Below are 11,564 nucleotides of genomic sequence, written 5' to 3'. Positions count from 1 at the left end.
CCTGCTGGAAAAGGGATGGGGCAGGGGACTGGTCACTACCAGCTCTTTCCATCACCTCCTGGATGCTCCACTCACACACTGATGCCCCACCCCTCCTAAAAGGTAAAATAGTAGAAGCTCAGAGACCTCATCCCAGTGGGCACAGTATAACCCCCCTGACACACATGCAGCTCCAGCCTGCAAATCCCAGGGCACAGCCTGAGCTCTAATGCCCCTAACTCACCACCTCTTGCTTCACAACTGGTCTCAGTAGCCTATGGCCTAGGTAGCACAAAAGAAAAACCAGGGAAGGTAAGCACATATCCCTGAAACGGTGCCTCCCACTTCCATACTCCACCTGAACCACAGCAGGAAGAGGGACTGGGAGTCCTGATTCTCAGAAGCTCCCCCTGTTAGCAGCAGGCCCTGGTCCCCTTCCTGAAAGACCAGAGCCCTATAAATCCATTGCACGTGGCCAAGTAGAACCCTTAGGAGCCAGCTGGCCCCAAGCCCTGCAGCACCAGGACTATGTCTGCCAGGAGCTAAGGGCCAGGTCCATTTGCAGAGGAAGAGTCTGAGCACAGGAAGAGGCTGCACATCCCAGCTGTGGGAATGCCAGAATCCCTTGCAGAACCCTCCCCACCAGGGGTACATAGTCCTTAAGAGCATCTTAGGCCTAAAACCACGCAATCTGACTGTGTGGGGCAGGGGTAGAGTCTTCCTCCATTTTGTACCCCTGATGCTCACTCAGAGGCTAAGCAGATCCTCTGAAGGGACAGAGCACCCTCCTGCAGCCTAAGGACAAGGCACTGATTCCCAGGGTCATCACAGGGCCCACATGGGATCAGAGATATGCAAGGAGCCAGGACCCAAAAACAGACATCTCTCCCACAAACATACGCCACAGGGGGAGTGCAAGAGTAGTCCAGGAAGTGATTCCCAGGTGCAAATAAGCCCCAGCCCTGTTGGGGCCTTGTGGTGAGAACAGAGGTCTGGGCTCAGGACTCCCACACTGCACACTCACACTGTGCTTCTATTTCTTCCGATGCTCTGAATCCCGGTCTCCCATCCCCAGGCAGCACCTCTTCCCTTTAACCCCTAAAAGTGAAATGTGGGGGTGTTTTGAGCAACTCCAGGTGAGCCCCTTAGCTAAGCCTGTTCCTCAGTCACTTGTATAGTCACTCCAATAGGTCCCACCAGGTACAGGAAGGTAGCCCCTGCCCCACAGTGCAATGAGCTAAGACAGACAAAAGGTGGGAGAAGGGCAGTCCTACGAGGAGCAGCACTGGCACAGATGGGAACCGGGGCCTGGCAAGGCCTCAGGGCACAATTTTCCTCCAAGTGCCCCCAGGGTGCCTTATCTTTCTGGAAGCCAGGCCCAGGCACTGGACTCTCCAGCCCCAGATCCCAAAGCACTGTACTGTGGTGGAGAAGAATCGTCCTCAGTGTACAAGGAGGGAAACCCAGAAACAAAGAAGGGAAGTGACTCACCCAGGGTCACATGGAAAGTCAGTGGCAGGGCCAGGAATAGAACCCAAATTCTGACTCCCAGCCCCACATTTAATAATGCAGCTACTTCTGGGGCAGGGCACTGCTGCTAACACCCAGCCTAGAGCATGAAGGGAGGAATCATGGCATACATCTCTGGCTTCACCAGAATGGCAGGTGGGAGTTCAAATTCAGACAAGGATCTGGTTCACGACAATGAAGCTCCCTGAATCCCCAGTCTCCCTTCTTAGGGCTAGAACAACTTGCTCCTTCGTGTCAGGATCTGCACCTTGGTGTGGGGTTCCAGGCAGCCCTGGTCTGGAGACCTAACGGACCTTTCCATACCAATACTCCCTCCAGAGCACCCACCCACCTGGCCCCACAACCCAGCAGGCTTGGGCATTGCCCCTGTCACACAATTCAAAAGGAAATGCGGCACAAGGGAAAGCAGAGCCTGGCCTCTTGTTTCAGAGAGGTCCCAGGGTCACCCCAAAGGATAGCCAACACTTTCTGCCCTGAGAACTGAGCAGGGCAGAAAGGCCTGACAAAACACTCCCTGGACCCCAGACTGGAGGCCATGGGGAAGGCAGAGTGTCCAGACAAGCCAATTGCTGGGCCTGTGGCTCTTCTGTGCTCCTAGCAGCACACCCCTGCCAAGAGACCTGCTTGGCAAAGAGCTGCTAAGTTAGGGGCAGCACATGTGTTGGTGCCTATAAGGTATCTGTATAAGGCTGGGGAAGGAGGTCCCTATCCCCTCTCATACACACACAGCTGGAGAAGGTGGACACAAGCCAAAAGACCCCCACCAGAATGGCCCTAAACTACAATGGGTATCTGTGCCTGGGGCCACGAGCACCATCCAGCACCTTCTGTAACATGGAAGGGCAAGGCACGCATGGCACTGGTGAGACTGATACTGGACTACAGCCCCTTGCTCTAACACCACATTTTAAAACGGATGGTGTCAAGGAGGAAACGGTGCAGCAAAGAGCCGCCAAAATGATTCACGAGCTGGAGAAACTGCCTTGCAGTGAGAGGCTTCAAGAGCTCAATCTGTTTAGTTTATCAAAAGGAAGATTGAGCCATGACTTAATTACAGTGTGTAAGTACGTCCATGGGGATGACATACCCGGCACTAAAGGGCTCTTTATCCTAGTGAGAAAGGCAGAACAAGAACCAAGGGCTGGAAGCAGAAGCCAGACAAATTCAAACTGGAAATGGAGCACACATCTTTAACAGAAAGGAGGATTAATGCTGGGAGCAACCTCCAGAGAATGGGGGGAGCCTCCAACTCGATGTCCTCAGACCCAGACTGACTGTCCCTCAGGAAGACACTACAGCCACACACAAGTTACTGGGCTCAGTACAGGGGTAACTGGATGAAATACAGTGGCTGGTGCTACTCAAGAGAACACACTGGACAGTCTAATGGTCCCCTCAGGCCTCAGTCTATGGACTGGCACAGGGCAGTGCCAGGGGCAGAGCTGCTCTACAGCTACCCAACGCTGGGGGCAAGCATCTTGGCCTCCTCAGCAGCAACAGGTTACTAGTAAATTGTTACTGGCCCCAAACACCTGAGAACAAGGAGGAGTCACTGCCAGAGACCCAAGGGGAACCCTCTACCAGCACAAGGGGACCAGGGCCTCCCTGTCCTAGGCTGCTCTGCCATGACTGGAAGAATTTGTGCCAACCCCAACAATGGAGTTTGGCACTGAGAATGCAGGTCTGATGGGAAGTGGGCTGAAACACATCAAATTCACCGCATGCAGTCCCTGCATGGGAACAGCCTGTCCCCACTGCTGATCTGGGTTTCATTTGGACCTCAGACTTCAGGGACAAAGGCTTCAGAGCCCATTAATGATCTTTGAGCCTTCTCAGACATCTTGGGGGTCGAGGGGGGAAATGCATTGGGGGTCTCTGTTGAGACTGGATGCCCCCCCCCACACACCGGTCAGAGTCTGAGATACTATAAATTACCTCTGTTGCTTCTGCTCAATGCCCTGACTTTACACCAGCCATTGCCTCGCGCTGGGACTCAGAGCCGGGGGTGGGGAGAAGAATTATTCTAGGAAGCCGGTGTCAGGCACCATGGCAACCGAGGGAGAATTCCCGGTAGAGCCTGGTTTTCCCGACTCCTCCCTGAAGGAGCGGGTGGCCCAAGCTCAGCAGAGCCCTCTCCCTGAAAAGAAATCAAGCTTCCCCCCAGCCCTTTCACCAGGAGGCTGCAGATGGCAACCCTCTTTGCTGGACATAATCTGTGCCAATAAATCCAGGCCTCCCATCAACAGGCTCCACTTTGCTCACAGATGCCACGCTGAGATGCACTGGCATTTCCCAGGAGGCATCTAACATAGGGAGTAAGTGAGGAGACATGGAGAGAGACACCCAACCCCCTGTTGCCTTAGCCCTGGGCAGGGTCCTCTGAAGAACCCCAGTGACCCTCCCTTTTGCTGCCCCACGCCGGGCCTTGCCCTCTCAGCAGTATCTTAAATGCTACCAATATAAATCAAAAGCCCTAAACTAGTAGCAGAAGGGCTGAGTGCACTAATAGGTATCATCACCCTGCCCCACAGTCGGGCCGGAGGGAGTCATGCCTCACCGCCCTGGAGTGGCTTCCTAGATCCAACCCCCACCATGAATCCAGGGACTGAGTTCTCTCACACACTTCTGGGGACATCCCATGTCCCCACACCAAGTCAGCCTGCAGGGGAACTGCCTGGACTCAGCTGCCTCGGCTCAGCTGGTTGGCAAAGGTTACACCCCCATAGCAGGAGCAAGCTTCAAAACACAACATGACTGACACATTTTCAGTCCCATGAACACTGTGGCTTTAACCAGCATTGACCAGTTCACGAAGCTCAAAGTGCCTTGCAACCACAGAGCTTCATGCTAATCCTGCAGGCAGGATGTTTCACAGATGGGAATACCGAGGTGCAGAGAACAGCGTGCCACGGGCTGAAAAGAGCCACGGACAGAGCTGGGTTCTCCTGATCTCATCCACCCCACAGCCAGGCCCCTGCACTGACCACTAGACCAGGATGTCAGTAAGTCCTGCCTCCACTGGAGCCTGCTCCAGTGCACTGGGCCATTTCATTCCCTCCCTGCAGCCCCCACTCAGCCTGTGCAGCGAGCACACTGCAGCACTCTCTGCCAGGGAAGCCAAGCGGGGCAGATGGGAGGAGACAGTCACTGGATTACACATGTCGGGGAAACAAGCAGGTTTTGTGGGTGAGGCCAGGCCCCCATCAATCAAAGGATGAATGAGAGGCCCCAACAGAGCGATGGGCAAAGTGCAGAAGAGCCCCCTGCACTGTGAGAGGTAGAAAGAGACAGGAGGGCTTGCTGTCAGGGCCATGGAGCTTGCAGCATGCCTTTCCACTCAGGAAGGGAAGCCCCTAGTATTACCAGGCTTGCAGCACAGAACCAGCAGCAGGCTGTGACTGCTCAGAGTCAGGCCCTAGGCTGGCTGCAATGGCCAAACTAGCATTATAGCCCACCACACAGGAGAATCCCATAACCAACCCTCTGCCCCCCACTCCCCAGACATGATCAGCCTCCTGGGCTGGTCATAAAGGGTGGGTGAGGGCAGGAGAAGCCTGGCTGCTATCTCCTTCTCAGCCTAAACACAGACACATGAGACAGGGGGCATCCTCAGGTCAGTGGGGAGATGCTGAATGGATTAAGAGAAGCAAAAATACAGCTGGGGAAGGCCCTCCACACTAGCAGTGCACTCCATAACCACAGAGCCTAGAATGGCACAGTACTCGCCATGTCCTGGCACTCTCTCTTGCTCCCAGGACTCCTCCCAGGACCAGCCAGCTCCACACTGGAGACTCAGCACCCTTCTTGCAGAAACACCAGGCACTCCCAGAGCCTCTGTTCCACTGGTGCTGAGTGCAGGAAGGAGCTGTGTCACCTACCGCCACGGTGACTGGGGATGGGGTGATCCAAGCCCTGTAGATCTGGGCTGTGGGCTTGATCCAAAACCCACCAACACCATGATAAAACCTGTGCCTTCTCCTGACCCACCACTGGCCTGTCTTGGGTGCCTGGATCATAGGAGCAGACAGCCCAGGGGGAACATGGGGACAAGGCTCAAGTCAGAGCTGCCTTTGCCTCCTCCCCACAGAGAGCTCTGCCCAGGTCAGTGGTGCATGGCTCGTGGGAGGCGAGAGACGTGCTGTGATGGGGCCTGACAAACCCCAGCCAGTGGCACAGGCCTCCAACCTTGACATGTGAGGGGACAGGCCACGAACCAACTCCTTTGCCCACCTTGCTCAGCGCACCCGAAACGCAGGGACCCTCCATCCCTGACTCGAGCAGAGCCAAGGCAGGCTGGTCATACCTTTGGCACCATGGACCTCTGGCTCTCTGCCCCTACAGGGCTTAGCAGGTGACCGAGCTCCACCAGGGTCCAAGCGGCCCATGCAGTGCTTGCAAGCCAAGCCCACCTGCCCCTTGCCTAAGCACAGCTCCCAGGCACACCGTGCACTGCACGCCCCAAGCCCTTCCTCGCCACCCTGTGGCACTTCTTCCACGCAAAGCAGCGCACTGAGGGGAGCCAGCCTGACAGTCACTCGGACCAGGCCTGGCCGGGGAACAGCCAGAAGGGCCTGTCCTGGCCGCAGGCAGCTGGGAGGTGACTCCCCATGTCCTGTGACCACAACTGCCTTTGTTCCAGCCTCCGGGACCTGCGCTGGGGCAGGCCAGCCAGCCGGGGGGCTCCTGCACTAGATCCCCTAAACCTGGGGGGTCCCATCCCGCTCTCCCAGGGCTCAGCCAGGGCTGGACACCTGGCAGGGCACCACCTGCCACCCCGTGCTTCAACCCACAAGGAAAATGGCTGGGATCCGGAGCTGGGTCACACGCTGCCTGCAGCGGGGGTGGGGGTCGGAGCCGGAGGGGTGTGCCTGGCGGCAAGCAGGTGGACAGACAATCCGGGACAAGGGAGGGTGGACAGACAGAGGGGTGGGGATGGCCTTGTTGGGGTGGGGGGAGGAGAGGGGGCAGGCAGACACTCCGACAAGGAGGGCGCCTGGGGGAAGGGGCAGACAGACAGATGCCGGGCGGAGCCCCTGGGCTCACGTCCCCCCCCCGGGGTGGGGGTGGGCGTGTGGGGAGGGGCCCGATCCGGCCCCAGGGCGCCTCGGCCAGCAGCAGACAATGGTGCCGCAGCCCCGGAGAGAAACAAGGCGGGGACGGGGGGATCCGCACCCCCAGACACACACACACGCGCGCACGCACACACATACATACACGCGCGGGGCCGCGCCCCCGCCGCAGACAAAGGCCCGTGTCCCGCTGGCTCACCCTGCGGGCTGGGAGGGTCCCCCGGAGACTTGCCCAGCGCCGGCCCGATGCCGCCGGGGAAGAGCAGCAGGAGCAGGAGGAGGCGGCTGCAGCAGCACCGCCGGGCTGCCATGGTGCTGGCGGCCGCTGCCCGCTGCCCCCGGCCCGGCCCGGCCCGGCCCCGCCCTACCCGGCCATGCCCGCCCCGCGCCCCTCCCGCGCCGCCGCCTCCCCGCGCCGCGGCTGTGGGATCTGGTTACGCGGCGATTTTTCCCCGCCGCACGAGCCCCCTCCCCTGCGGGAGGCAGAGCCGGGGGCCGGGCTCCATCTGCAGGAGCAACCCGGCATGGCCGCCCCCGCAGCCCCCGCTCCCCGGCCGCCTGGGCCTCAGTCCCTGCCCCGAGGAGCTGCGCGGAGCGGCGGGGTGGGGGGGCGCGGCGGGGCGGGGTGGCCCTCGGGCTGCACCCCGCTCTTTGTCACCGCAGCTCCCCCTCCCTCAGGGCTGACGAACACCTTTCCTTCGCCCCCTTCCCGCCAGGGACCTCTGCCCCAGACCCGCCGTACCCCGACGTGGAGCCGGAGAAGGGACAAGCCTGAGCCCAGGGCAGGGCCCGAGCCAGGTGGAGCCTGGGGGGTTAGGGCTGGTCACCACCAGGTTGGCAGTGGTGTGGTGCTGGCCACAGCTGCGCGCGCTGACCAGTGCCACCTTCCTCGCCTCGTCTACAAGCCCGGCGGTGTTGCCCGGAGGAGGACGAGGTGGCACAGGGCTGCAGGCACCTTGGGTCTACCGCAGCTCCTGGTACGGCTCCCAGGAGAGCTGAGCGGTGGTGAGCGGGACAGTGGGATGTTTTCTTGGCGGCGCCAACCAGCCATCTGCTCCCTCCACCCCATTGTGTGGCTGAGGGACCGCGGGTCAGAGCAGCACGGGGGCCTTCTCCCTGCCGAGGAAGTCATCTGTGTCTGCACCTGCCAGGGCCAGCAGCTCCCTCGAAGACAGTTGCATGACAGAGAGGTGGGGGAGGGGGGAGTTGACTCCAGGCAAGACCACACACAGCCCTATGCCTGCTGCATGTACACCCTGGCATACACAAATACTGCAGCTCCCACGTGCGCCTGCACACACGCGCGCACTAGTGCCACCCCTCCCACCACGACGTGCACATGCACACACACATGCCATAATTGCCACCAGTGCATGCACACATGCTCACGCTAATAACAGACCATACACCAATACACAGGTGTGCTCACACACAAATGCCACACCTTTCTGCTAACACATGCACACACAGTCCGGCACACACAAATCCCACACTGCAGCTCAGGCATTCCTAGGGGCACACATTAATGCCACGCTCTCCACTAATACCGGTATATCTATACCCGTGCTGAACCACACCTCCCTCTAATCCGTGGACACACATTATATACCTTAATACCCAAGTGCCCATTAATGCATGAGCCCACAGGCACTCTAAAACCACATCATCCATTAATGCATGTGCGCACAGATGCACATGCACGCACACACACGCTATTGGACCGCCGCCCAATAATTCATGTGCACACAAATAACACACCTCTACCAATGTGTGTGCATGTAATACACAAACATTAACATGCTCCCACTGATGAATATGTGGACAGGTCTACATCTCTACACACGTCCTCTTGCTCCTGTTTACTGCTTGTCAGCCCCAGCCCAGTGCTGTGCCCTGCACTTTGCAGTGACCTGGTTAAACCATGTGCTAACTTTTATAGACGCTGCCTGGTGAATATTAACAGGACAGTGTGCCGTGTGAAGTTCCTGGTGCTGCTGCCCAGGACCTGCGCTGCCTGTGACGTGCCCTGACTGACAAAAGTGCTGAGGGCAGACCACCCCCCCTTGCTAATTCTGCAAGGCCTGGGGTAGAACCTGGGGATGCTAGAGATTCACGGCCACTTGGGTCACCTTTTGCTGAGCCAGCCCTACAGTAGGGAGCCACGTGCTAGGGGCTGCAGAAGGGTGACACCCTGGGACATTGTAGGGATATTTTTGTTATAGGAGTTCCCTGTTGTGTAATTCCAGTGGAAAGCCATGTATCAGCCCTGAGCTTCTGCCAGCTTCTATGTGACAGCTGCAGAGGCTCTGTCCACACTTCAAACACAATGATGGCTGGCATCTCCGCTCAGGGCACCCGGGAGACCCACTTTGCACTGTACACTGCAGATGCACTTTTACACAGCTAAGGAGGCTGTGAGCTGGTACCCTGCCCTGGCTGTATCACTCAGCACAGACCAATCTGAGCCACTGCACTCTGGCGAGAAGGAAAGGTTAAGGCCAAGTTAACAGCCCCCTTCCATGTGGAGATGTTTGAAGAAAAACAACCTGCCTCTGTTGTCTTCTACCAGCAGTTGCCTCCCTGCCAGCCCCTGACCTCTTGCCCTCTAATCCAAGTTGATGGAAGCAGGGATGGCACAGAGCCAGCAACGGGCTCTTTCACTATGAGCACAACTTTGAGTTCACTCATGGCGCAAGGGGAGATCTCTTGTGACTTTCAGCCTGATCCATTTTGCAAATTACCCCTGATGTCTGGATATGGAGGAAGCATTTGGGGCCAGATGTCAATGCAGCACTAATAGCACCAGTCCTGACCTACACCACTCCCCGCCTTCTAGCCCTTTTCTCCTCACCCACACAGCTCTGCCAATGACCCTCAATCCCAGCATTTAAAACCCACTGTTATTCCCTTCCCAGACTCCCTGCCATGTTACCTGCTAAGATGTTGCATATTCAGGATGCCTCAGTTTGGGGTGCATAATGTTGTCCCCTGGGGCCTGATTTCCCATGGCACCTTTGAGCCCCAGCCCAGGAAGGATACTAGATAGTAGCAGTTGTGGATTCTCAGCCCCATGCTGGAAATTTGGACTCTTGAGCAGACGTGAGCATGCTCACAGGGAACTGCACCCCAGGACTCATGTCTGCTTGAGCTAAAGGCCTGCACTCAGCTGCAGACTCTGGAAACAGACAGGAGTCTAGACATGGCTATGGTTTGCCATGGGTCTTCGGCTTAGCCTTTTCCTTTAAACTCCCTGGGCCGTCAGAGGCTGTCACCCCCATTCACTAGAGTAGATCCAGTTGAGCAGCCATACAGCCCCAAAAAGTCTCCCTGGCCTGCACCATGGAGAGCAGCCTCTGCCAGAGCTTCCACCCTGGTGGCCTGAGGGAGCAGCCCAGAGTAAAGGTCCAGACTCACTGGCATGCTTGGGGCAAAGGAACAGCATGGGTCACTGCCCTACAGCACAGATCAGCAATCACACCTCAGAAAAGGGCCAGTGCTGGAGCTGGAGGATGGTCCAACCCTTTTATAAGCCTGAGCATGAGCTGGGAATCTTAGTCCCATCACACTGAAGGGCTGAGGAGAAGCCAGTGGTAGTGTCCCCAGCTGGATACTGGCAACCTTCCCTGCCAGGTGAGGGTCACAATACCTGGCTCTCCCCCACCCAAGGTAGGAAAGGAGGACAGTGCCTACAAGAGGATGCTGGAAAGAGGTTTATTGCAGAGCAGGAAGCAGGAGGGTGGAGCTCAGGGTTTGGAGTGGGTGCACTGTGCTCAGAGTGGGAGAAGCATCTCCCAGAGGGTACAGCTGGGTGTAGGGTTGTGCCCTCCATACCTGGTGACTCAGTAGCCATTGGCACTTGCCTGGAGGACTGATCAGCCTCTTCCTGGGGTGAAAAATAGGGACACACCAGCCTCCAGCCCCAACCTCAGAGGTGGGGTTTGGGCAGCATCCATTTCAGCTCCTCTCCCCCTTTATCCAACAGTGGACAGTGTTTTCTGGGGCTAAGACATGGGCTCTGCAATGTTGTGTCTCTGTCTGCTCTAGCTTTACTACTTTGGTACTGGGATACTGCACACCGAGTGGACCACTGAGACACAGGAAGGGACCTGGGCCCCTGATCGTTGGTGCGAGGAGACCAATCCAAGCAGAGCAGGGCCACTGGAAGAGAAGATCTCTGTGTGGCAGGACCCTGTGAGGACATGAACTTAGTCTGGGAAAGGAGATGCTTCTTGTAGGGGAGAGGTAGGACTCTGTGTGCCAAAGCGGGTATGTGGGGCACAGGTAGGACAGGACCAGTCTGTCTGGAGGAGGCAGCAGCTCTGCTCCTGTCTGCTGTGGGTGGAGCCCTTGGCACGGGCTGGGGAGAGACCAAGCAGGGACAGGAGCACAGGAGAAGGGACTGGGCTCCACTGGGGGACATGTCAGTCCAGGTGTTCTCTACTGGCCCTACTCTGCCTGGGATGCCCCATCCTCGTCACTCTTTAGGTCCTCTTCATTCGAGAGTGGCCGCTTCCTCTTGAAAAAGCCCATCTGCAGTAGAGCACAGAATGGTTATTAACAGGTCTCTGACATCCCCAGACAGCACACTCCCAGGGTGGCCTGGGCCAGGAGTCATCCCTACTCTAGGCCCCCACCAAGCTAGTTGGGGTCAGTTCCGCAGGAGATCATGCCACACACCAGACTTGTCTCCCCAACGACTATGCCCCCACTGCCAGCCCTGGGCTAGGCTGTTTTCCCCATAATCATCCTGTCCCAGCAGGCCCCTTGAGCGTAGGTGACATGCTGGTGGCCAAGGCCTCACCTTCCACATGACAAAGATAAAAATGGCCAAGAGCAGCAGCCCCGCCAACACAGCCAGCACTATCCACCAGGTGGGGATCTCCTTCTTGCCATTGGGGCTCACCCGCAGCAACTTCGTGTCAGCCTGGAGAGGAAAGACAGGTTAGTGCCTGGGCCAACAGCAGGGTCTAAGGTGGGGCCTGCTGA

General features: G+C 57.7%; 2 protein-coding genes across 4 annotated transcripts in view; both read right to left on the bottom strand.

Moving 5' to 3' along the window:
* FAM171A2 (family with sequence similarity 171 member A2) overlaps positions 1 to 6,946 on the bottom strand; it is a 33,468-nt gene extending 26,522 nt beyond the window's left edge. Inside the window, 1 exon segment of the mRNA XM_014521193.2 lies at positions 6,778 to 6,946. Within this exon segment, the coding sequence (XP_014376679.1) occupies positions 6,778 to 6,889 (112 nt within the window). The 5' untranslated portion in view covers positions 6,890 to 6,946.
* A 3,335-nt stretch (positions 6,947 to 10,281) lies between these two features.
* The window catches only part of ITGA2B (integrin subunit alpha 2b), a 23,111-nt gene continuing 21,828 nt past the window's right edge, over positions 10,282 to 11,564 (bottom strand). For all 3 annotated transcript variants that reach the window (XM_014521179.2, XM_025207276.1, XM_025207277.1), the window contains 2 exons: positions 11,380 to 11,502; positions 10,282 to 11,108 (listed from right to left, as the gene is read on the bottom strand). In XM_014521179.2, the coding sequence (XP_014376665.1) occupies positions 11,025 to 11,108; positions 11,380 to 11,502 (207 nt within the window). In that variant the 3' untranslated portion in view covers positions 10,282 to 11,024. The remainder of the gene's footprint in view (positions 11,109 to 11,379; positions 11,503 to 11,564) is intronic.

The sequence above is a fragment of the Alligator sinensis genome, unplaced genomic scaffold (assembly GCF_000455745.1).
Source record: "Alligator sinensis unplaced genomic scaffold, ASM45574v1 scaffold919_1, whole genome shotgun sequence".
Taxonomy (NCBI): Eukaryota; Metazoa; Chordata; order Crocodylia; family Alligatoridae; genus Alligator; species Alligator sinensis.
This window is presented reverse-complemented; position numbering and strand designations above follow the sequence as displayed.